The sequence below is a fragment of the Miscanthus floridulus genome, chromosome 1 (genome assembly GCF_019320115.1).
Source record: "Miscanthus floridulus cultivar M001 chromosome 1, ASM1932011v1, whole genome shotgun sequence".
NCBI lineage: Eukaryota > Viridiplantae > Streptophyta > Magnoliopsida > Poales > Poaceae > Miscanthus > Miscanthus floridulus.
In genome coordinates, this window is record NC_089580.1 from 16,433,315 (window position 1) to 16,460,406 (window position 27,092).

Consider the following 27,092-nt stretch of genomic DNA (forward strand, 5'->3'; position numbering starts at 1 on the left):
GCAAAACATCGCCGCGTTCCTTTCTCTCTCTACTTACTTTGAGCACTTACTTTGAGTATTTACTTTGAGCAATTCAATACTTGTTTTACATCCATAGAATTGCTTGCTAGAGTAAGTTTGGAACAAGGTTGATAGGTTGTTGTGCATTAGTTTGATATAAACACTTTTCTAGGCACAAGGGGTTAATTGGGCTATCCGTAGGATTTGATTATTGCAAGTGAATTTAGAATTAGCCCAATTCACCCCCCCTCTTGGGCATCTTGATCCTTTCAATTGGTATCAGAGCCTCGTGCTCACGTTTTTAAGCTTAATCGCTTAGAGCAAGATGTCTTACGGGGATAGACCTCCTCCTATCTTTGAGGGAGATGATTTTCCATATTGGAAAATCCGCATGGAGGCATACTTAGAAGCTCTAGATGTTGGAATTCTTAGAGCCGTCTCTCAAGGGTTCCCCGCACCTAGGAATGCCGCACAACTTCAAGGCGATGAAGTGAATTATGAGAAATGGAATGCAAAGGCTCGCAACACCATTTTTAGAGGCCTTTGCAAAGAGGTGTTCAATCGTGTAAGGAACCACAAAGACGCCCATGCTCTATGGTCGGACGTTTGTGCGCTCCATGAGGGAACCAAGAGTGAGCGTGAGGAACGCTATCATCTTGTGATTAAAAAGCTAAATTCTTTTGAGATGTTTCCCAAAGAAAGTGCTAATGAGATGTATTCTCGATTAAATGTTCTTATAGAGGAAGTCAATGGGCTTGGACTTACTCAAATGTCACCATCCGATGTTGTGAGAAAAATCTTGAGTGTCCTCCCCATTGATAAATATGGGCACATTGTGACCGTGCTACATCAAGGTGATCTTTCCACCGCTACACCGACACAAATCTTGGGAAAGATCAATGCTCATGAGATGTACATGCACATCACACCACAAGATGGCTCATCCTCTACAAAGAAGAAAGAGAAGGACTTAGCATTCAAAGCTAGCCAAGACAAGGGCAAAGCAAAACTTGAGCATGAGAGCTCAAGTGATGAAGATGATGAAGAAAGCCTTGCCCTCATGGTGAAGAAGACCACCAAGATGCTAAAAAGGCTAAATAAGAGTGGCATCAAGTTTGATGGTAAGAAGAAGAAGTTCTTCACAAGCTCAAGAAGAAAGCCAATCTCCGAGATGGATTGCTACAATTGTGGCGAACTTGGCCATCTAGCTCATCAATGCACAAAGCCCAAGAAAGACAAGTTCAAGAACAAGGGCAAGAAAGATGATTCAAGTGATGAAGATGAAAAGAAAAAGAACAAGCCATACAAGAAGAGAGATGGCAAAAAGAGGGACTTCTACAAGAAGAAGAAGAGTGGCAAGGCCTACATTGTCGGTGATTGGCTCACGGACATTGATTCATCAAGTGGATCATCCGATGATGAGAGTGACGATGAAAAGGTGGCCGCCATTGCTATTGATCTTGCATCTTCACCGCCACCATCGCCATCATCCTCTACACACCTATGCCTTATGGCCAAAGGTGAACGCAAGGTAACTAAGAGTGATGATAGTAGTGATGATGAACATGCTAGTGATGATGATAGTGATAGCGATGATGATGACTCACCTACATATGATGATCTTGTCAAAATACTAAGAAAATATACTAAGATCATTAGAAAGAGTAGAGCTACAAATGAAAAATTTGATGCTAAAAATGATTCACTCTTAGCTAAGTGTGATACATTAGAAAAGGCTAATGATGAGCTCAAAGAAACAAATGATTCTATATCATCCAAACTCAAGGAGCTCAAATCTTCTAAGAAAGAGCTTAAAGATAAAAATGATAAACTTGAGTGGGTGCACAATGAGCTTGTCACTAGTCACCATAAGCTAAAAGATGAATATACAACTCTAAAGATCAATTATGATACCCTTATTATTGCACAAGAATTCTTACCAAATGAGCCACATGATGCTACTAACCATGTTGTTAAGATTGATATAGCTACCTCATGTGATGATTTAATTGATGAAAGCATTGAGTATGGATCTAGTAGCAAGGGCAAGCAAGTGGTTGAGTGCAATGACTATGATGAGTTTGTCAAGCTCAAGAGTGACAATGAGAAGCTCATGAAAGATCTTGAAGAGATGAAAAGTCACAACACCATTGTGCTAGAAACTCTTGATCATGACAAAGAGGTGATCCTTGAGAATGAGAAGCTAAAAGAAGAAATCAAGAAACTCAAGGAGGAGAAGAACAATGATATTCTCAAGGAAGAGAATAAGAAGCTCAAGATGGAGAAAGAGCATCTCAAGGTGGGATTGAGCAAGTTTGCTAGAGGCAAGCATCTCCAAAGTGAGCTACTCATGAATACCGTCATGAAGATGGATAGAAGTGGCATTGGATATATGGCAAGTGTAGAGAAGAAGAAGGCTCAAGCTCAACACCAACAATCAAAGCCAAAGCCAAAGCCAAAGAGATGTTTTGAGTGTGGACAAGAAGGTCACTTTGCTTATGAGTGTCAAACTCCACCACCACAACCCTTGCCCAAGCATGCTAGACCCTTTGCTTTCAATGCTCACTACATGCTTAGAAAAGATTCGAGTGGAAAGATGAAAGTCATGTTCTTAGGTCCCCCCAACAAGAGTAGGCCTAAGAAAGTTTGGGCGGCTAAGTCACTTGTTGAGAAGGTGAAGGGCCCTCAACAAGCTTGGATCCCTAAAGCTTGAATCTCTTGTGTGTAGGTGAACTACAAGACCGGTGGAAGTCATTGGGTTATTGATAGTGGTTGCACTCAACATATGACCGGTGATCCTCGTATGTTCACCTCACTAGATGAAGAGGTAGATGGACAAGAGAAAATAACATTTGGAGATAATTCAAAGGGCAAGGTTAAAGGATTGGACAAAGTGGCAATATCAAATGATCATTCCATCTCCAATGTACTCTATGTTGCTTCATTGAGCTTCAACTTGCTATCCGTTGGGCAATTGTGTGATCTTGGCTTTCAATGCTTATTCACCGAGAAGGAGGTGGTTGTGTCCAAGGTAGATGACAATCAAGTGATATTCAATGGATTTAGATACAACAACTTATATCTAGTTGACTTCACCTCCGAAGATGCAAACTTGAAGACTTGCCTATTCACCAAAACAACACTTGGGTGGCTATGGCATAGAAGACTTGCTCATGTTGGGATGAGCTCACTCAAGAAGCTTATGAAGAATGATTTGGTGAGAGGATTGAAGGATGTGAAGTTTGAGAAGGACAAGCTTTGTAGTGCATGTCAAGCCGGCAAGCAAGTTGCAAACACTCATCCAACCAAAGCTTTCATGTCAACCACAAGAGTGCTAGAACTCCTACACATGGATTTATTTGGACCAACAACATACAAGAGTTTGGGAGGAAATCTCTATTGTCTTGTGATTGTGGATGACTATTCAAGATATACATGGGTGTTCTTCCTTCATGACAAATCCAAAGTTGCATCTTGTTTCAAGAAGTTTGCCAAGAGAGCTCAAAATGAATTTGAAGTGAAGCTCAAGAAGATAAGGAGTGACAATGGCAAAGAGTTTGACAACACAAATATAGAAGCTTATTGTGATGAAGTTAGAATCAAACATGAAGTCTCCGCAACCTATACTCCTCAACAAAATGGTGTAAGTTGAGAGGAAGAACCGGACTTTGATCACTCTTGCAAGGACAATGCTAGATGAGTACAACACCCCCGAAGCTCTATGGGCGGAAGCAATCAACACCGCATGTTATGCATCCAACCGCCTATTTCTTCAAAAGTTCCTTGTCAAGACACCATATGAGTTGCTAAATGGGAAGAAGTCGGACGTCTCCTTCTTTAGGGTGTTTGGTTGCAAGTGCTACATCTACAAGAAGCGGCAACACCTAGGGAAGTTTCAAAGGTGTTGTGATATAGGTTTTCTTGTTGGTTACTTATTGAAGTCCAAAGCATATAGAGTATTTAATCATGCCACCGGCTTGGTTGAAGAAACATATGATGTGGAATTTGATGAATCTAACGGCTCCCAAGGAGCACATGAGAATCTTGATGATGTAGGTGATGAACCATTGAGGGAGGCTATGAAGAATATTCCGGTGGGAGACATCAAGCCAAAAGATGATAAAGATGATGTACAAGTCATTAATCAACCCTCTTTATCAAATGTACCACAAGATGGTGAAAAAGTTGGGAGAGTAGAAAATGAAGATACTCATATCTCCCATGAGCAAATGGTGGTACAAGCACAAGATGTTGATGCTCCACAACCTCCTCCTCAAGTGGTCAATAGAAGAAATACACCTCTCCTACAAGATCATCCACAAGATCTCATCATAGGGAGTCCAACAAAGGGGGTGATGACTCGATCTCAAAAGCTTACTTCATTTATTGCTCATCACTCTTTTGTCTCTTGCTATGAGCCTACCAAGGTAGAAGATGCTCTTAAAGATCCGGATTGGATCAATGCCATGCATGAAGAGTTGAACAACTTCACTCGCAATGAAGTTTGGAATCTTGAAGAGCGACCAAAAGATGCAAGAGTCATTGGAACAAAGTGGGTGTTCCGCAACAAACAAGATGATCAAGGTGTTGTTGTGAGGAACAAGGCAAGACTAGTGGCAAAGGGGTTCTCTCAAGTTGAAGGTCTAGATTTTGGAGAAACCTTTGCACCGGTTGCAAGATTAGAAGCCATCCGTATCCTTCTTGCATATGCATCACATCATGAAATGAAACTATATCAAATGGATGTGAAAAGTGCATTCTTAAATGGCTTTATTAATGAACTAGTCTATGTTGATCAACCTCCCGGGTTTGAAGACCCTAGATATCCTAATCATGTTTATAGGTTGTACAAGGCACTATATGGACTTAAGCAAGCCCCAAGAGCTTGGTATGAGCGCCTTCGGGACTTCCTTATTGAAAAGGGCTTCACCATTGGGAAGGTCGACACCACACTATTCACCAAGAAGCTTGATGGGCATATCTTCATTTGTCAAGTATATGTTGATGATATCATCTTTGGATCATCAAATGAAGACTCTTGCAAAGAATTTGGTGAATTGATGTCTAAGGAGTTCGAGATGTCAATGATTGGTGAGCTTACATTCTTTCTCGGTTTTCAAGTCAAGCAAATGAAAGAAGGCATATTCATCTCTTAAGAGAAATACACAAAAGATCTTCTCAAGAGATTCAAGATGGATGAATGTAAGCCAATCAAGACCCCAATGCCTACCAATGGACATCTCGACCTAGATGAGGGAGGTAACTCGGTTGATCAAACTCTCTACCGTTCTATGATTGGTAGCTTGTTATATTTAACCACATCTAGGCCCGACATCATGTTTAGTGTGTGTATGTGTGCTAGATTTCAAGCTAGTCCTAAGGAAACACATTTAATTGCCGTAAAAAGAATCCTTAGGTATCTTAAGCACACACCAAGCATAGGCCTTTGGTATCCCAAAGGAGCTTTATTTGAATTAATTGGCTATTCCGATTCGGACTACGCCGGATGCAAAGTTGATAGAAAGAGCACATCCGGAGGGTGCCATTTGCTTGGTAGATCACTTGTGTCTTGGTCCTCCAAGAAACAAAATAGTGTGGCTTTGTCCACCGCCGAAGCGGAATACATTGCCGCGGGTGCTTGTTGTGCACAAATATTATACATGAAACAAACTTTACTAGACTATGGAGTAGTTCTAGAGAAAGTACCTCTTTTGTGCGACAATGAAAGTGCGGTAAAACTTGCAAATAATCCGGTTCAACATTCTCGCACCAAGCATATAGATATCCGCCATCACTTTCTAAGAGATCATGTAGCCAAAAATAATATATCACTAGAGGGTGTAAGATCCGAAGATCAATTAGCGGATATCTTTACTAAACCGTTAGATGAAGCTACATTTTGTAGATTGCGGAATGAGCTCAATGTACTTGATTTTAGTAACTTCACTAAAAATTGAGCTTGTGTTGTCCCTTGCATTCATTGTAATATACAACATGTTTAATTTGTAGCAATGCATATAGGGCTTGTCTAACATGGTTAAGATAATCGCCGAAAAGCGTGTGAAGAAGCTTAACCTTGGATCAAACTTGACAAGCAACTAGATTTACTTACAAGCATTACATATGCATGAATGTTTGTTTGTCGTTTTGTTCCATTTGCCCTCTTGTTGCCTATTTTCTTAAAAAGAATTATAGCCTAAGGCAAAATATTTTGAAAAATATGAGGGTTTGAGAGAGGTCACTCACATCAGTCCCAATTGGTGTTTATTTGGATCTTATTCAAGTTGGGACTTGATTGGGAACAGGCAGCGCAAAGGAAGGTTGAAGGATTGCTGAAAAAGGTGCACCGGACGCTGCACCGGACGCTGCAGTCCAGCGTCCGGTCAGTTCACAGGAGGTGAACTGCTGATGAAGGAGTGACCGGACGCTGCGTCTGTGCGTTCGGTCAGAAAGGGCTCAGCGTCCGGTCGATCGGAGGATGACAAAGTTAAACTGACCGGACCCTGCCTGCGTCCGGTCATGGACCACCGGACGCGTCCGGTCGTGATTCCAGAGGATTTGGACCTCTCTGGAATCGACCGGACGCTGGGTGGTAGCGTCCGGTCGCTACCACCGGAGCGTCCGGTCAGTGGATCTCGCGCGACTTCAAGTCTCTTTTCGGTTTCCTTTTCTGTCGCGTTTGGGGAATTATAAATCCGGACCTTCAGTTCACCTGCCTTACCAGCGCCTCCGTGAGCCCGCAACCAAGCCGCCACCTCCTGCCTAGCCACGCCGCCACAGCCTCGCTCGCCAGCCCTAGCCCGAGCAGCCGCACGCCGCCGCAGCCTCGCCGTGCCACCACGCCTGCCCAGCCGCGCACCTCCGTGCCCCTGTCCCGCGCCACCACCGGTCCGTCGCAGCCAAGCGCCACCGAGCTCCGGCCCTGCCTTGCCTCTGCTCAGTGCCTCGCCGGCCTCCTCGCGCCCTAGCTCGTTGCTTCATCGTTGCCAAGGCTACCAATCTTCGCCGCTCTTGCCCTATCCTCCCATTGGTTGGTAAGGCAAATCTTGTGGTTCAATCTTGATCTCCAATTGTGACCTAGATCAAATTCTAAATACATTGATTCCCCATTGCATTCAGGGCGTTTGACCTAACCCTAACCGGTTTCGAGATCCCCCACGTGACGTCTTATCTATTCTCGGATCGCTGATCGTCAGGTAGAAAGCCACTCGATTCAAGTTCGCATCTAAAATTGCTTTCTCTATTAGGATTTCGCATCTATTAGATATATGGTATTTATTTGTATATCCATCTATTCTATCGTGCAGCGAGTCGGTTCCGTTGTGTTTCAATTGGCAGTTGGCAGTTAACTCAGAGCCAAGCTCATGAGTAAGGATCGAGGCCAAGCCTCGAAAGCGACAGTTTGACAGTTGATCTTCATCAGTGTCAGTTCACCATCTTGTCTATTCAGATGGCTCGCACCAAGAATGTTGGTGGTGGCCCAGGTGAAGATGATCGGAGGCCCCCGCCTCGTCAGCCAGCTGGATCCAAGGGCAAATCAACCAAGCAAGTAACATCCAAGAAGCGGAAGTACCCTGACACAGAGATAGCCAGAGCAGCAGCTGTTGTAGAGGCCGCAGAGCGTGCCGAGAGAGGTGGCACCCGCAGCGAAGTTGTCATTGCAGATCAGCCAGTTTCACCCGCAGTCAGAGCTGCGATTGAGGAGGTTGAGCGTCGTCATGGTAGTCCAGTAGGGACTGCCACGTTTGCAGGACGACGGGTTGCCATTGAGGAGGGTCCGTCAGCACAGCAGCAGCCTCCATCAGCAGAGCCTCAGCTAGCCCAGGAGACTCAAGAGAGTCAGGAGACCGAGCCGGCACCTCAGCTACGCCGCTCGAGTCGTACCAGTGCTACAGTTCCACCGAGGCCAGCTACACGGCGCAGGGGTTCACGCCCTCCGCCCAGACCATAGGGTTCACCTCCAGTGGTTCACCTCGACTTGAGGGCTGCTACAGCCAGGCAGGTTCAGCAGCTGCGGTTTGTTGAGTTTGAGGTTTGGTTCCCTCCGAGGAGGGATGAGAGAGCAGCTGAGGGGTTCTACACGCCACTGCAGGAGGATTTCTACAATGCATATCTAAACAGTGGGGCAGTGTTCAGATCACAGAGGGTCTGTCCGATAGAGTCCATTGTGGCAGCAGCCGGAGAGGGCATTCGGCAATACTTGTCATATTTGCCAGGTCTGTCAGATCTGATTGGACGGACAGGGATATATGTACCTTCTTGGGTTCGTCAGTTTTATGCCTCGCTCTACATCGATCCTCTTCACAGATTCATTCACTTTGCCTTCAACGGCAAAGACTATAGAGTGACGAGTAGCAGGGCCAGAGAGATACTGAGACTATAGGAGCAGCCTATAAGGATGCATGAGGTTTGCTATGGACATCAGGAGCCTCCTAGGCGTCCTCATGGAGGGTTGGTGCCCCCTACAGACTTAGTGCGCCATTGCTTCAAGGAGCCGTTTAGTGAGGGGTCGAGCAGGAACCCCAGTGACTTGACTCCTACAGCGAGGATACTAGAGGCCATCATTAGGAGGACACTACTTCCCAGGTTGGGATACAGGGAGGGCCTGACTCGCTTACAGCTCTGGCTTCTTAATGCCATCATGCAGATGACAGTGTTTGACATCTGGGACCTCCTTCTTTCAGAGATGGAGGATACTATTGCTGAGGGATTCAAGGGTTGCAGGCAGCTTCCCTATGCTCACTGGATCACGTTCCTCATCCGCAGAGTTGTGATTGATAAGCCCCCTGGCATGATGGATGAGTATACAGGTGCCACTACAGAGTTCCCAGCTTATAACCTGTCACAGAGGATCAGACACGCCACTCTTCAGGCACCCAGTCAGCCTAGCCGTCGCCCCGATGTGCCAGAGTCTGCAGCTCAGCAGGACGAGATCATCAGAGGGATTGCAGCCACTGAGGAGGAGGAGCTAGAGGCACAGCAAGGAGTGAGTGAGTACAGTGATAGCTCTGACGATGACTACCAGCCTATACCTCAGATGCCTCCACGTAGACACGATGCAGAGGCCGGTAGCTCCAGTTCTGCTCCACCTGCTCCACAGACAGACCCCGCTCTCATTGCTATTCTTGAGCGGATGCAGCAGGATCAGACACGACAGGCACAGTAGACAGCTACAAACTTCGCATAGTTTTAGGCTCGTTAGGACGAGTTTCAGCGGCAGCAGCAGCTCCTTCAGCACCAGCAGTTACTCATGCAGCAGCAGCTCATGGGATTCATGCAGCATGTAGTGACAGCCATTGGGATTCCACTGCCACAGACTTCGCCCCAGCTTGCACAGCCTCCTACCACTTCGACGACTCCAGCAGTACAGCCCATCGGGCTTCAAAGTCAGGGACAGCCTCCAGCTCAGTTTACTTCACCTCCTGTACAGGTGTCCCAGTGGTTAGCTTCACCTGGTATAGCCCCACAGTTCACTCCTTATCACACGGGTTTCTCACCAGAGCAGACTTCCTCGCTATTCGTGCCTGAGTCATCAGTCTCTAGGAGTCTTGGAGCATCATTCAGCGAGTTGACCGGCATGCCTACTCCGCCTCACATGCATACTGCCGGTCCGTCTACAGCAGCTCCAGCTATCATGACCACTCAGAGGCTCCCCTCGTCTGTCGCCTAGTCAGATCCTACGACAGACATACTTGCAGCTTCACAAGCAGCACCAGCTCAGACCCAGACCGCTTCAGCGACTCTTCCTGCTTCAGAGGGTCAGTCAGTTCAGAGCTCAGGGTCAGATGATGATGGCGCCCAGTTCCACCTTGCTCCACGTACTTCAGCGCCCGACTCGTCCGCTGCAGCCCCACCGACCAACCCTTAGGTTTTGGTGTTTGACGCCAAAGGGGGAGAGGGTTTGAGTATGTAGACTTAGGGGGAGCGAGTTTTAGGGGGAGCTAGTTATCTAGTATTAGCTTATTATATACATTCGGAGTTTTATTTGTGTGATACACTATTACTTATGCATTCGTGTGTTTTCTTTCATGCATACTATTATATATACATGTGATAGTGCTATCTACATGATTGTGATATTTGACATGTGTGATTTCTACTTTGCTTTATCTATATGTCATATCACTTGTGGAATGCTCATTTGCTTTTGCTTCCGCGTTTTTACTTCGAAGCAAATGAGCTTTGTTATTTGTACTCATGCTTAATTCATATCCTTTGAGTACATTGTGTTGGCTTGGGTCATATAAGCTTGACTAACTCTTTTGTTCTTATTGACAAAAGCTTATATGAACCAAGCCCGTCAAAAACCTCACTCCATAACATACTCGAGGTGGTATTGTCATCAATCACCAAAAAGGGAGAGATTGAAAGCATCTAGGCCCCTAGTTGGATTTCGGTGATTAATATCAATACAAGATTACTATGACTAACGTGTGTTTTGCAGAGGCAATTAAGTTAGATCATGGTAATGGAGATCGATTGGGCAATCGAGGTTGTCATGCCCCTACGATGGAAATCGTTTCGGTTTTCAAAGGATGGACGACAAGGTTAAGGATAACTAGTTCTAAGTGTCGATTGAAGTTGGAGAGACACTTAGAGTAGTTTAGGACTTTGTTTTTTCCTTTGGCCGTACTATGAAGGGGGGTATGAACGGGTAGCTTGACCTAGTTGAGTCTAGTGAGTTAGGTGTGGTGCACACTTGTTAAAACTAGCTCTAGGTAGCTCCTATGAATGCCTAAGATCCTTTGGAGCAAATTTCATTCACATATGTTCGGAAGTTGGAAGTGAATGGAGGGTCAAATACTGACCGGACGCTGGCTCCGGTGCGACCGGACGCTGGCCGCAGGGTCCGGTCAGTTCATTTGACCGAGAAGATCAAGTCTGGTGTGACCGGACGCTGGGAGGTCATGTGACCGGACGCTGAGGGCCAGCGTCCGGTCAACTCCAGTAAGGGTCCAGACTTGGAAAAGTGTGACCGGACGCGTCCGGTCAGTGTGACCGGACCCTGAGTATCCTGTGTCCGGTCGTTTACAGTAAGCATCCAAGAGCGACCGGACGCGTCTGGTCGGTACTGACCGGACCCTGACAGCGTCCGGTCATCACTTGAATGCTAGTTCGCGGGTTGAACTGACCGGAGCGTCCGGTCATCACGACCGGAGCGTCCGGTCATCCCACAGAAGCTCATAACGGTTCGTTTTTCAGGCTGGCTTATAAATAGAAGCTCCACTCGTGAGTGGAGCATCCTTTGCTCATTGCAACAGCTGAGAAACACGTTTGTGAGTGCCAAGAAGAGCAAGATCCTAGTGAGATGTTTGTGATTTGAGAATCCAAGAGAGTAGCCTCATTAGCAAATCAAGAGTAGCAAAGTGTGCATCCATCTTCTCATTAGGCTTCGCGTGGTCAAGTGAGAGTTCGTGCTTGTTACTCTTGGTGATCGCCATCACCTAGACGGCTTGGTGGTGATTGGGAGTTTGGTGTTCACCCGGCGGAGCTTGTGGGTGACCCAACTCAAGTTGTGAGCGGCTTTGGGTGATTCGCCGCGACGGAGTGTCGAAGAATCAACCCGTAGAGAGCACTTGATCCTTGCGCGGATCAAGGGGGAGCTACACCCTTGCGCGGGTGCTCCAACGAGGACTAGTGGGGAGTGGCGACTCTCCGATACCTCGGCAAAACATCGCCGCGTTCCTTTCTCTCTCTACTTACTTTGAGCACTTACTTTGAGTATTTACTTTGAGCAATTCAATACTTGTTTTACATCCATAGAATTGCTTGCTAGAGTAAGTTTGGAACAAGGTTGATAGGTTGTTGTGCATTAGTTTGATATAAACACTTTTCTAGGCATAAGGGGTTAATTGGGCTATCCGTAGGATTTGATTATTGCAAGTGAATTTAGAATTAGCCCAATTCACCCCCCCTCTTGGGCATCTTGATTCTTTCAGGAATGTTGTATATGTTTCACACATGTGTTGCAAGTGTTTTTATCTGGAGGTTGCGTATGTTTTTGCAACGGTTTCAAGTGTTTTCCAGGTGTTTTTGCAAGTGTTTTAGATAAATGTTTTCAAGTGTTGCATATGAATGTTTCAAAAATAAATCGGGTGTTGCATCCCCTCCTCGTTTTCTGCTGCCTCGTTCCGGTGTCTCCTCCTCCTCCCAACGCCGACTAGGCATATGTTGTCCTCTCCTCCTCTCCTCAATGCCGGTGGCGTTCGGGGCAACGTGGAGCCCGCGCTGGCACGCGAAACACGCGCGGAAAAAGACTACGGGCGCGGGCGTCCGGATGTCCTATCCGTCTGAATGTTCGTGCGCTGGCAAGCCTGTTTCGGTAACGTGACAAACTGACGAGGCACTAAATAAATACTGAGTCCAGCAGCTGATGGTAGTGATGTCAACCAATAGCCTCCTTTCCGACACCACTAAACTATGGGTAAAGCTGTGGTGGGTTTGACCCGGTGATTTCCGCTCTGTTCGCTTAGTTTATAAGTCGTACTTTTCAGTCAATAAATAGTATTTTTCTCACACAACAAATCAGTCAACAACACTTTCAGCTATGACTTATCGGCCAAGCGAACAGGACATTCAATACGACTGTCCTTGAATGACCATTCAAGAGATCCTATGTTTTCATCCACGCTAGTCAAAGCATCCCATAACACTATGATCATCTCTGCCATCCGGATTGGAGCCCTCCGTTACTACTTGACTTGCACGTCCCTTTCGTATTAACTTGCATGCGGCGGCTTCCTTTGCGAGCAGAGATTGAGCAAGTTTAACAGCTCGGACCTATTCCGGCCGATCCGGTGTCTCTGGTACGGTGACACCGTGACAGGGACCGAGCTGAACTGTGCTCTCGCAAGTCGCAATCGTACGCTGTTGCATGGCCGACACGGCAGCCAAATAATCGATCCCATGCATGCACCACAGCACCAGGAACCGGCCGGCCCGCGCCCGCGGCCCCGAGTCCCCGACTTCGTAGCGCCTGGCCATTTCCGGCCACAAGCCCACAAATGCGCGTAGACCCAGCGCGCGCGGTCGTTAAACGATTTCCCCTATATTTGCAACCTCGCGCATCCGCATCAAAACGATCAGAAAAAGACGACGTGGATGGCATCAGTGGCAGCGCCGTTCATGGATGACGCGAAGGTGATCGTGTCCACCTACGAGGAGCTGCCGCGCCGGCGGCGCCGTCCCATCAGCCGTGTCGCGTCGTCGTCCACGGCGGCCACGCGGGCCAAGGCGTCGGCGCCGAGGCAGGCCGGCAGCTACAGCCGCCGGGCGCTGCTGCTCGCGTACGCACAGCAGCTGCGACGGCGTCGACGCGGGGGGCAAGAGAGCAGCGCGCCGTTGTTTCTGGAGTGGGGCAAATGGAAGGCGGGTCATCCCGTCGCCGGCGGCGGTGACGGCGTCGCTGTAAGATGGCGAATTTGATATAACTGTTTGGTTTCCTCGTACGTACGCGTACGCATGCCGGTGCAGGGATTGATGATTCACTTGTGTGTTGTTGGTGGGCAGATGAGGCGGATCGGGAGAAATTGGTGCTCCAGGTTGCGGTGCTGCGTCCGGCTTTGCGTAAGGACGTTTCTTCGGCGAGTCAAGCGGATTAGAGAGAATGCCTCGTGCAAGAAAGGCGATACTAGCAGTATGTTAGATTAGATGCGGTCAGCGTTGGTTGCTGATTGATATTCTTCAGCGTAATCCAAATGTCACTTAATCCATGTGAGTTTTGACTGATCCTCTTCAGACAAGCAAATTTATCTAGGGGTAAAAAGACTCTCTTAAGTTGTCTTACAAATTTTAGAACGCATTGTGTTATAGGACGGAGTATATATGACCTATCCTATCACTTGAATGTTTATAAAAAAATAAATCTAACGTCTGCCTAACCATACATGATGATGGCAGGTCTAGTTTGATGCGAAGGTCGATACAGCCATTTACACGTAATTCTATTGAAATCATGCCATCTATTTTTTTTCAAAAAAAAAAAAAGATTCATACCTACTCCTCTTACACGGTTGAGCATTTTTTTTAGAAAGACACTAAAAAAAAGTGTCTTGTATCTTATATATATACACGAGGATAACAGTAGCTCGTACAAAAAAATAACTTGATGTAAAATGACCTCTAAAAAATAAGAGTATATTGAGATCAAAGGAGACATCTTTCTTTGATCTTTTTTATTACTACGTGTTACTATGACCGGCTGATGTAGGCTACTCCCTGTTTTAAATTATAAGTCGTTTTGATTTTTTTTGAAATATTTATTTTGCTACGTATCTAAATATAATATATATCTAGATATATAGAAAAATTGATGTAGCAAAAAAGTCATAGCAACATATAATTTTGAAAACCCAGGGAGTACTATTTTTCTTGGACGATAAACCTCATATGTACCTGCCTCTACCTGAGCAACCCATGGCCGTGATTTTCTTGTAGCAAATCCGCGACACTTGTTTTTTTTTTGTGTCTTTCCTTGCCTACATCTCCACGTGGACGGTGAAGCCGGCGTACCACAAGGTCTCAACACGGACGCTGAAGCCGCAGCGTTGAAAGGTACTGAATAGAGGAGGATGAATAACTTATATAAATCTCTATAAAAATACTAGAGTAATTGATTAGTACACTAAATAGCGTAAGTAATTTTGCTCTAGCACTAAAGGTTTGCAAGTCACTTATCCCAATAATTATAGTTTCTATGATCACTAAGCACACAAGAGCTAAGTCACTACTCACTGAGAGCTCTCAATAAAGTTACACTAAAGAGCTCCACTAGGTAAAATTACATGAGCAAGCAAGCTCTCAAAACTAGCTACACTAAAGAGCTTGCTACACAACAAGTTTGCAAAGAAAGTAAGGGAGTGAGTAGGACGATTATACCGCCGTGTCGAGGAATGAACAAATCACAATATGTATGCCAATTAATCATGGGGAGAATTCCAATCATAATGAACACCAAGATTTTTCTCCCGAGGTTCACGTGCTTGCCGGCACACTAGTTCCCGTTGCGTTGACCAACACTTAGGTGGTTTCGGCGGCTAATAGGTATCACACACCTAGCCCACCACAAGGGCGTCGCAAGAACCTACCACAAATGAGGTAACTCAATGACACGAGCAATTTACTAGAGTTACCTTTTGTCTCTCCATCGCGGAAGGTACAATGCCCCACATAATCACCGAGAGACGGCCACGAACAATCACCAACTCATGCTGATACTCCTCCGCTGCTCCAAGCCGTCTAGGTAGCGACAACCATCAAGAGTAACAAGAAATCTATAGCCACAACGATCCCCAAGTGCCACTAGATGCAATCACTCAAGGAAATGCACTAGGAATTACTCTCAATCTCACAAAAGATGATGAATCAATGATGATGATGAGTGAAAGGTATTTGCTTCGGCTCACAAGGATGTATCACAGGTAAAAATGTCTAAGAGAGTGAACCCAAAGCGAAGCACTTCTATTTATAGAGGCCCCAATGACTCAGAGAGCCGTTGGAGCCTCAGGGCTTGATGGGACGCACTGATCGAACGCACCACATCGTTCGGTCGGCCAGAGTCCAGTCACCCACGACCGTTCATGTGTCGCTCTTTGAAACTCACGCGTCGATCTCCAACGATCACTAGCCGATCACTCGCGTTGTTAAAGTGTGACCGGACTCGACAAAGAAGTGACCGGACTTGACAAAGAAGTGACCAGACTCACCAGCGAGGCACGTCCGGTCGAGTCCAGTAAGCAACTAGAGAGGATTTTTATTGACCGGACGCATCCGGTCAGAGGTGACCTGACACGCCCGGCATCCAGCCTTCACTTCGCTGGCATACAATGCCCGCATCAGCGTACATCAGTGCTAACCTGACGCAGCCCCTGCGTGTCCGGTCACGTGGCGTCTCCCACGTCCGATCACGCCATCGAGCGATGCCCTCTGCGCGCCATGACCTGATGCTGCACCGAGTCAGGTCCAGCTTCCGGTCAGGACTTGGTCCTCTCGGCCAATGCTCGCCCCACCTAGAGTACATTGACCGGACGTGTCCGATCAAGCCGAGACCAGCGTCCTATCATGTGCAATGATCCCCTTTTCTTTTTCTAACTCCTCAAACTCTTCACCCTTACTTCCAAGTTGCTAACCATAAAGTGTAGAACTTGTGTACACATGTGTTAGCATTTTTCAAAGTATTTTATAAGGGCTAAATGTTAGCACACTAGGTCCCTAGTGCATATGCAAGAATCATGTCACCTAGTGGCACTCGATAACCGCTTAGCCAAAGATTTCTCCTCTTTATAGCACAACTATTGATCCTAAACCATTCACACCCTCTATGGTGTTTTGAGTGCAAACAAAAAATGGTTCCTATCATTATACCTTTGCCTTTAGCCTATTTTTATTTTTCTCTTTCTTCTTTTCCAAATGTGAAGCACTTGATCATCTCTTTTGTGGCCATCACCTTCACCATGACCATCATCTAGCTCCATCACTTGAATTGGACTACCTTATCTAATTCACACACTTAGATCAAATGTTAGTCCTAGGTTTCATCAATTATCCAAAGCCAAGCTAGGGCTTTCAATCTCCCATTTTTAGTAATTGATGACAACATTTTCTCAAAGATATTCAGTAAAATTTTCTTGGATTCATGTTGCTTGCCCAAGCATTTTACCATGTTTAAAGGATATGGACAAGTTTCATAAACCCAAATTGGTAGCATTAACTCCCCCTATATATGTGCTAAGAGTTTGGATTTGAAGGCTTGCACATATGCATAGATTAGGAATTGTGGGGAAGTAATGTCTACCAAATGATGCTAAGGTGTAAAGAATGGACCTTTGAAGCATGATGCCAATGGAGTAGCCAATAATACCATCCTTAGCACTATTATTTGCTAGATACCACTTGTAAAGAAAAAACACTAGATACCTCATGAGATCAACATTATAAGCAATGCTCTAGTATCACTTGAAAAAGGAAGTGAATATCTATCTATCATCCTATGCATGCTAGTTTTCATTTCATCAAACATTTTCTACTATCTAGCATACACCACACAAGTATAGGTATGGAATTTAAAACTTGTACCATGCAAGCAAACATATGTAATGCACATACAAATGCAACATACAAGTTTATGAGCTTGCTCCCCCTACTTGTGTGCTTCAAATTTTAATTGATCTCCTTCCAATGTCATTTCATTTGTTTGCTCTCCCTATCTTACTATCTTTGTGAATTACTTCTCTCCCTTTGGCATCAAATACCACAAAAGAGCTCAAAATTTTAGATAGGTTGGGGTGAACCATGTTAAGTGAGGATCATTTTCCTAAATTTGGTTCAATCTAGATCTCTCGCAAAAGATGTTTAGCTCGGTTTGATCCAAGAGCAAGCTTCTTCACACCTCATTTCAAGGGTTATCTTGACCATGTTGAGTTAAACACTTATAGCTCATTTTCTAGATTAAACACTAGGTTGACAAGCCCACAAACATGTCATATACTACCACTTGATCATTTCAATCATAGAAGCAATAGTGGTACCATACAAGCATTAAAGCCATTTGATTTTCATGAATGAGCCTAAGACATGTGAGGAAAGACTAGATGCACTAAACAAGTCCTTAGCAATGTATGAATGACATGTCAATCAATTTTACCTTGCTTAGCTCGAAGGAGAGTCATGTCATATAATGGGGGTGCATCAACACATATTTGAGAAATCAAGTATGTTCAATTCTTTCCTTAGCTTGCAAAACCTCTTCTCATCAAGTGGCTTGGTGAAAATATCAACAAGTTAATCATTGGTGCCCACACTCTCAATACAAATGTCCCCTTTTTGTTGGTGATCTCTAATAAAATAATGGCGGACATCTATGAGCTTTGTTCTTAAATGTTAAACCAGGTTGTTTGTGAGCTTCACGACACTCTCATTGTCACATAGCAATGGAACTTGTTTGAATTTGATTCCAAAGTCACTCAAAGTAGCCTTCATCCAAAGTAATTGAGCACAGCAACTACCGACCGAAATGTACTCCGCTTCGATGGTTGAAAGTGCTATACTATTTTTCTTCTTTGATGACCAAGACACAAGTGATCTTCCCAATAGTTGACATGTATCCAATGTGCTCTTTCTCTCAACTTTGCATCCCTCATAATCAGAGTCCGAATATCCAATCAACTCAAATCTTGCTCCTTTGGGATACCACAATTCAACATTTTGTGTATGCTTCAAATACCTCAATGTTCTCTTTATTGTCTTCAAATGACCTTCTCTTGGTGAGGCTTGAAATCTAGCATACATGCATACACTAAACATAACATCCGGCCTTGATGCGGTCACATAGAATAGGCTTCCAATCATAGACCGATACATCTTTTAATCTACCATATTATCACTAGCATCAATTTCTAAGTTTCTATTTGTCCCCATTGGTGTACTAATAGCTTTAGCATCATTCATTCCAAACTTCTTGAGCATGTCTTTGATGTACTTGCCTTGACTCACAAATGTGCTATTCTTAATTTGCTTGATTTGAAGACTAAGGAAGTAACTAAGCTATCCAATCATAGACATCTCAAACTCATTTACCATCATCTTCCCAAACTCCTCATAAAAATCTTGATTGGTTGATCCAAAGATAATGTCATCAACATAGATTTGTAACACAAACAAGTCATTGTCTATCTTCTTAGTGAAGAGAGTGGTGTCAACCTTACCCATCTTAAATCCCTTAGAGAGTAGAAAATCCCTCAACCTCTCATACTATGCTCTTGGTGCTTGCTTCAAGCCATATAATGCATTCTTCAACTTGTAGACATGGTTGAGTTTCTTGTCATCTTCAAAACTGGGTAGTTGTTCAACATAGACTAGCTCATTGATGTACCCATTGAGAAATGCACTCTTCACATCCATTTGGTATAACTTGATGTTGTGGACACAAGCATAGGCTAACAAGATCCTAATAGCTTCCAATCTTACAACCGGGTCATAAGTTTCTCCAAAGTCAAGACCTTCAACTTATGTGTAACCTTGAGCCATTAATCTTGCTTTGTTTCTTATAACTATCCCATCTTGATCTTGCTTGTTGCGAAAGACCCATTTAGTTCCAATCACATTATGATCCTTAGGCCCCTCAACTAATTCCTATACTTGATTTCTTGTGAAATTGTTTAGCTCTTCATGCATAGCATTCACCCAATCAACATCCTTCAAAGCTTTATCTATCTTCTTTGGTTCAATGGATGACACAAATGAGAAATGCTCACAAAATGATGCCAATCTTGATCTTGTTTGCACACCTCTTGATATATCACCAATTATAGAGTCCAAAGGATGATCTCTTGCAATATTTATTGGTTGGAGCACTTGAACTTGATTGCTTGCACTTTGTTGATCATTCGGTTGAGATGATGTACTAGCCATTTGTTGTTGATCTTGCTCTTTGTCATCACTTGTACTAGCTTGATTTTGATATTGAGAACCACTAGATTGCACATTTGAGTTAGAGAGCACTTGATTCTTATCATCTTCAACATCAATCATCTCTCTAGGCCTTATGTCACCAATGTCCATATTCTTCATTGCATTGACCAATTGAGTGTCTCTTACATCATTTATATTCTCATCTTCCTCTTGGAAACCATTGGTTTCATCAAATTCTACATCATGAACCTCCTCAAGAGTACAACTAGCCAAATTCCAAACTCTATAAGCCTTGCTAGTAGTGGAATAACCAAGCTTGCCTTCATCACATTTCTTCTCAAACTTGATCAATCTAGTGCCTTTCTTTAATATATAGCATTTGGAACCAAAGATCTGAAAGTATGCAATATTAGTCTTTCTTCCATTCAAGAGCTCATATGGTGTCCTCTCCATTATTAGGTAACAATAGAGGCGGTTGCTATAGCAGCAAGCCGTGTTGATTGGTTCAGCCCAAAATGAATGACTCACATTGTACTCACTCAACATTGATCTTGCCATGTCAATCAAGGTTCTATTCTTCCTCTCAACTAGGCCATTTGATTGTGGAGTGTACTTGGCCGAGAATTGATGCCTAATTCCAAATTCATCACATAGCTCATTAACTCTAGTATTCTTGAATTCACTTCCATTGTCACTTCTCACTTTCTTGATGGTCATTTCAAACTCTTTGTGAATTCGCTTGATGAATGTCTTAATGGTTGCAAATACATCAGTCTTATCAACAAGAAAGATCATCCAAGTATATCTAGTGAAATCACCCACTATTAAAAATCCATATTTGTTTCCTCCAATACTAGTGTATGTGGTTGGTCCAAACAAGTCCATATACAACAACTCAAATGCCTTAGATGTACTCATCATGCTCTTCTTAGGATGTGTGTTACCAACTTACTTTCTGGCTTGATATGCACTACATAGCTTATCTTTCTCAAATGTGACATCTTTCAAGCCTCTTACTAGATAATGCTTAATCAACTTGTTCAATTGTTTTATTCCAACATAACCAAGCCTTCTATGCCATAACCAACCCATGCTAGACTTAGTGAGCAAACATATTGACAATTGAGCTTCTCTAGCATTGAAATCACCAAGTATAGATTCTCATATCTAAATCTTTTGAATATCAAGTTAGAGCCATCTACACTTATGATCTCTACATCATCCACACCAAATATGCACTTGAAACCAAGATCGCACAATTAAGCTATCGACAATAGGTTGAAGTTCAAGCTCTCTACTAGTAGCACATTGAAAATACTCAAGTCATTGGATATTACAATCTTACCAAGCCCTTTAACCTTGCCTTTGCCATTATCACCAAATGTTATACTATCAAGCCTATTGCTATCATTTGTGTTGATTGAATTGAACATTCTTGAATCACCGGTCATGTGTTGTGTGCACCCACTATCAAGCACCCAATGCCTTTCTCTGGCTTTGTAATTGACCTACAAAAGAAGATCAATTCTTTTTAGGTATCCAAACTTGCTTGGGTCCTTGAAGGTTAGTCACTAAGCTCTTTGGTACCCAAATGGCTTTCTCCTTTGAGCCCACAATTGGTGCATCGATGAACTTAGCCTTCACACCATTGGCACCCTTGGTAAGCAAATAACAAGAATCAAACTTAATTAAGGATACATTAGCATGTGATTTCTTGTTCTTGCATTCATACTCTTTGTGACCAACTTGCTTACAACTATAGCAATATCGACCATTGTTCTTTACAAAACTAGTCTTGTGAGGAGCAAAGATAGCTTTACCTTTCTTGGGGGTATAGCCTAATCTCTCTTTGTAGAGAGATGCTCTTTGGCTACCCAAGCACATAAGCAAGCGATCCTCACCACCATAGGCCTTGCCTAGGGCACGAGTGAGCTCATTGACCTCCTTCTTGAAGGTCTTATTCTTAACTATTAGTGAGGCATCACAAGTGAAACCATCACTAGTAGATGAGGTAGAAGTGAAAGTGCTACAAGAAGGGTTAGTAGAAGCAACAATGATAGGCTCAAAGAAATATTCATTAATTAAATCACATGTAGAGCCCTTGTCACATGTCATAATGACTTCCTCCTTCTTTGTTTGCTCGAGGAGAGAGAGGAGTGAGCCTTTTCAAGCTTAGTGTGAGCATTGCCAAGCTCCTCATGGTCTTCCTTTAGACTCTCATGAGAGGCTTGGAGCTCATCAAAGGATTGCTTGAGAGCTTTGAGCTCTTTCCACAATTCTTTGCACTCCTTTCTCTTCATCTCAAGACACGTGTGGGCATTCTCCAACATGTCCATGAGATCCTCATTGGAGTCCTCCTCATCATCATCACTCCTACAATCATCACTTTCACAATCATCATCACTTTCATCATATTGTACCTTAGTGGGCTTTGTCATGAGGCAAGTCGAAGGAGTGTCGAAGAGGGAAGGCTTGTTGTTGATGACGATGCTTGCTAGTGCCTTCTTCTTGGACTTCTTGTCATTATCACTAGAGTCACCATCATCATCATTGGAGGTGCCATCACTATCCCAAGTGACCACATAGCCACTTCCCTTCTCCTTTTTTCTTGAAGGTCATCTTCTTCTCCTTCTTCTCTTTCTTTTCTTTCTTCTTCTCATCCTCATCATTGTCACTATTATAGGGACAATCTGCTATAATGTGATCTAGGCTCTTATAATTGTAGCATCTTCTTACATAATCTTTGCTCTTGTTGTTGTCTCTTCTCTTCCTTGCACCATGCTGACGGTCACTAACACCTATTTTGACCATCAACATTCCTCCCAAAAGCATGACAAGTTGAGGTAAATCATCATCACATATGTATAATTTTGTTTATAATTCACCTAGTTCCACTTGTACTTGTAGAATTATTTGTATGCAGGAAATTTAAATAAAAATGAGCAAAAATGTGACAAATATGGACACATGGAAGCAAGTGAACATGGCAGGGAGCCTTGGGCCCACTTGGTAGCGCCGCCCGACCCCACTAGGGCACCGCTCGGTCCCCCAAGTGGCCATGCCATGTCACCAATCCATGGGAGCTGCCCTAGAGCCAATGAAAAGTGTCCATTCAAGTCAGTTTGATCAATGGACAAGATTTGATGATGGTGGATCCATGGGCCCATTGTCATAAACTTGGGAGGCTTCCACTGCCTTACCAACCAACTTACCTATTGAATTTCAACATGTGCTGGCTTCACAACTGACTTGGAGGAGCAACCATGGTGCTACGATGTAGAGGTAATGCATCCAAGGGCCGATCGATGCCCCCATTGGGCCTCTCGATGCCCTAGGTGCTCCACTAACCTCCTGGCTACCTTCAAATACCCCCATGCCTCTCTACACTATAAATAGAGGATGTGGAGCTCAGTGGAGAAGTGCTCCATTCATTTCCAAGCTCTCCAAGCTTCTCTTAGCTTTCTAGCTTAGCATTAGCTATAGAGTAGTTGCCTAGTATTGGAGTAGAGCAAGAGCGGAGCTTCTCTCATAGTCTAGAAGAGTCTTCTGGGTCTGGTATAGCTCTTTTGTAATTCTTTCATTTAGCATTTACTTTATTTAGTATTTATTTTAGTACTTTATTCTAGTATTATTGCATTGCTTTACTTAAGTACTTAGTCATTATTGTTCATCATTAGTGAGCTTATGTGCATATTGTTTGGCATTAGTAGCATAGGTTATCTCTTAATTAGTAGCTATTCATTAGTATTGGTTCCACTATCTGGTTAGGGTGTTTTGGTCTCATTTCATCAGAGCTCAGATTGAAGGAGTAATTTATAAATTAAGCGTGGTGCTTAGGCTATAGATTACCTGTGGATATGGCTAGGCCTCCGGATAGATTGTGGTAGGTGGTAAGTGGTGATAGCCTTGTCCATCATCTGTATTCCACCATGATAGGTCTAGTTATTAAATCATAGGGCTCATGGCAGATTGTTGACGGTAGTTATCATCCATCATAAACCATCAACATAACTTGAATAAATGCATAAAAAGGATCACCAACATAGACTTAGAGGTTTAAGCTGACAATTTCTATGAGTTTTGGTGAATCTATGTTTTTAGCAGGGTTATTCTAGAAAACCGGCAAGGGGGATCAAAACGTCAAATAAAATTTCACTTTTCCATGGTGAAAACTACTCTAGAAGGTTCTAGAGGCCACCAGAAGTCATCCCCCTGAGGCAGACCCTGAGGGCATGATAGGTGGGGCTGGCTGGCCCCACCTATAGGGCACCTAGCCCCTAGGGCCCACATGTCAGCCCCATCGCTACGTTGGTTCTCCACCGCCTCATAGATTGTATCTATGCCATTTATTCAAGTCGGTTTGATCCAAAGGTTCAGAATTGATGCTCCACCCTATATAACCAGCCCCAACCCCCCCTCTAGAGGACGCTGCCATAAGTCAAGAGTAGACCAGAAATTAGGGTTTCTAGAGGGAAGATAATAGAGCTCCAATTCTTCAAAGTTCTAGTATAGGCTAGCTAGCAAGGTTCAAGTAGAGTGTGGGCTATTGCTCAGGATTTTGGATCCATCGTCTGGAGACTGGTATAGCCATTATATCTCTTTATTTATGTCTTTGTGCTACTTCAATATTATGTTCCTAGTTTGCTCTAGTTATATGCTTGATATAGTTGTGATTGATGATGAGTCTATGCATATGTTCGCAAAGCGCTTAGCCCAAGATGCACGTGGGTTAAGTGGTTGACATTATGTAAGCATGGTGCTTAGATATTATTTACCTACAGATGCATTCTGCACTCTAGGTCATGTGGTAGATCGTGGATGTGACACTCCCATTGAGTCCTTTGTAGTCCACTCCCCGTTTGTTGAGCAAGTAAAACACAGTTGCGAAGGGAGATAAGCTCTATTCTTGATCTTCCTTAGTAACGTTCCTTATGCATAGATCCAGAGTTAATTATGTTGTAGATGAGAGTGTATATACTTGGGTGTACAAAAGACTTAGTAAATATGAAATGACTTAGGAATCTTTTGCTCTTATTGAATCTCCTGCCTAGCCATACTACATTTTATGAGTCTCTATTTCTATCTCTAGAATTACTATCAATGCTTCACACTTATCATTTATTTATCAATTGACTTACCCCTGCCATAGCATGAGAGTGGTTTTATCAAAAGTATACATATTTGTTAATATCTCTATGACAACAATCCCATAGCTCCTCCCTGTGGATAAAATATAAATAACGATACTCGGTATACTCCTGGGTGAAATGCTACAATGAAATATTATCTGTGCGCTTGTAGATACTTTAACATATATAATTTTCTTTGAGTTTACAAGTGTCTTTAATAATTACCAACAACGCATTTCTGGCATCAAGCTAGGGATGACAACTTAGTAAAGTGTGATGCTAAGAAATATTAATAAGCATTTCTGGCGCCGTTGTTGGGGAGAGGCATATGGCTATAGAGAATTGATCCAATAAATACTTATTGATGAAATGATAACACCTCTGCTTTAGCAGGCTTACCCTTGTTTGTCTTTGTTCATATATTATACAGGGTATTGCTGGATTGGTTTTGATTCCATTAATCACAATCAAGTCAATCAAGAGGAAGCTCAACACCAGTTTCTAAAGCCATGATTGAAAAGACTCTGCATGAATTCTCTACTCCAAGCACCAAGAACATCCGCACTAGACCAACACTCAAAACCAATAACCTTGAGTTCTAGCTCAAGCTAAGCCTCATCAACTTGGTGCAAGCTACCCCATTCAGCGGAAAGGCATATGAAGATGCTAGTGCTCATCTTTAGAATTTTCTAGAGATCAGTAGCACAGTCGTCATCAAGGACGTTGCTCAAGACATCATACTACTTTGCTTGTTTGCATTCTCACTAGTAGGAAAGGAGAAGCATTGGTTCTACACCAACAAAGATAACATCAATACATGGGCAAAATGTTCAAAAGTCTTCCTAGAAAAATTCTTCCCTATAGGCAAGACCAATGCCTTAAGAGGAAAGATTTCCAATTTCCAATAGTAGAAGGGAGAGACCATTCCAGAAGCATGGGAACATTTCCAAGAATATATTTCAGATTGTCCTCATCATGGAATGGAAGATTGGTTGCTCATGAAAAGTTTCTACTATGGATTAACTCAAAAAGCTCATGAACAACTTTATGCCACTGCTGGAGGATCATTTGTGTCACTCACCCTTGGAAAAGCTGAAACTCTTATGGAGAAGATAGCCTCTAATCAAGGTTGGTCTCAATGCAACATTCAGTCATGCAATAAGAGTGAAGAAGTACCAGAACCACCGTGTGCACTGTCAACCAAGATGGACGTACTGCTAAATTAGCTCGAACAGCGAGACAATTACAAGAGAGATCATCAGGCCATTCAAGATGCTTTCAATGCTCAAAACACTTGTAGAGAATATTTGGGGTTGAATTCCCTGAATATCAAGAGGATGTAAACATCATTGGCAACAATTTAGGTTCATAACAACAGAGACAAGGATGGAATCAACAACAATGGTCAACTTACCAAGGTAAGTACCTAGGTAACAATTATAATTATTTTAATCCCAAGCAACCGTCCTTAAGAGACTTAATCTTAGAACAATCTAGGATTAATGAGAATATTTCTAAAAAGCTTGCTTTTAATGATAAGGTCCTAGAAAACATAAATACTAAAATGGATAGTTTTTCTTCTGCCATAAAAGACCAACTTAGCTATAATAAAAAGATAGAATCTCAATTAGCCTAGTTGGCCGCTGCTCTGTCTTTTTCTACTAACCTTGAAAAGGTCAACACTATAACCACAAGAGATGGCAAGTCTACTCGTGATCCACCGTATCCAACAAGGACATGTAAGACACAAGTGGTAATGCAGGAAGAGGAGAAGAGAAACGGTAAAGGTGAAGAAGTTGAGCCACAAGAGCAAGAATTACAACAAGATTTTCATGACACTATGTTCCTACCATTTCCACATAGAAATCGAAAAGCCAAAATAGATGAGCAGTTTGGTAAGTTTGTAGAGGTAATTCAAAAGTTATATATCAATATTCCTCTACTAGATGCCATACAGGTACCCACCTATGTGAAGTACCTCAGAGACATCCTCAACAACAAAAGACCACTGTCCACCACTGAAGTAATCAAGTTAATGGAGGAGTGTAGTGCAGCCATTCTAAATACATCACCTGTCAAGAAGAAGGATCTAGGGTGTCCCACTATCGATAGTTCCATCAGAAGCCAGAACTTTGAGAACATGTTATGCGATCTTGGAGCAAGCATTAGTATTATGCCCAAGAAGGTCTTCGACAAGCTCAACTATTCAACGCTCACACCAACATCGATGTGTTTGCAACTAGCCGACCAATCGGTCCGCTACCCTACAGGAATTGCCAAGAATATTTCGGTAAAAGTACGAAACTTCTTTGTTCTAGTAGATTTTGTAGTACTTGACATGCAGGAGGACATGAAGACACCTGATGAGGACATCGCCACGCTGGACACACTGATGCCATGGTCTTCCCCAAGTTGCAATTCGTTCCCAACTCAGCTGCCACGTTGCCCTCGGATTCAGCAGACACGTCGTCACTATTTCGGTCATAACTTTCTCATACGACATCGAAACGGGCTGTTCTTGGATGCGTTGGAAAGGGGACGACGACGCCGTCGTTT

The 27,092-nt window shown here is 43.5% G+C and overlaps 1 protein-coding gene and 1 non-coding gene across 2 annotated transcripts; one reads left to right on the forward strand and one right to left on the reverse strand.

The window, feature by feature from the left end:
• Positions 1-13,092: 13,092 nt before the first annotated feature.
• On the forward strand, positions 13,093-13,770 carry LOC136474313 (uncharacterized). The gene is made up of 2 exons (XM_066471909.1): positions 13,093-13,407; positions 13,510-13,770. Exons 1-2 carry the CDS (start codon positions 13,102-13,104, stop codon positions 13,648-13,650), a joined length of 447 nt encoding a protein of 148 aa, XP_066328006.1. The 5' UTR covers positions 13,093-13,101; the 3' UTR covers positions 13,651-13,770.
• An 11,640-nt stretch (positions 13,771-25,410) lies between these two features.
• On the reverse strand, positions 25,411-25,517 carry LOC136511141 (small nucleolar RNA R71). The gene has a single exon (XR_010772651.1). It is a non-coding gene; the product is annotated as a small nucleolar RNA R71 (small nucleolar RNA).
• Positions 25,518-27,092: the final 1,575 nt, after the last annotated feature.

Coding starts and splice junctions, on each gene's coding strand:
- LOC136474313 (XM_066471909.1), top strand. CDS start 13,102: ATGGCATCAGTGGCAGCGCCGTTCATGGATGACGCGAAGGTGATCGTG. Junction 13,408..13,509: donor GCGGCGGTGACGGCGTCGCT/GTAAGATGGCGA, acceptor GTTGGTGGGCAG/ATGAGGCGGATCGGGAGAAA.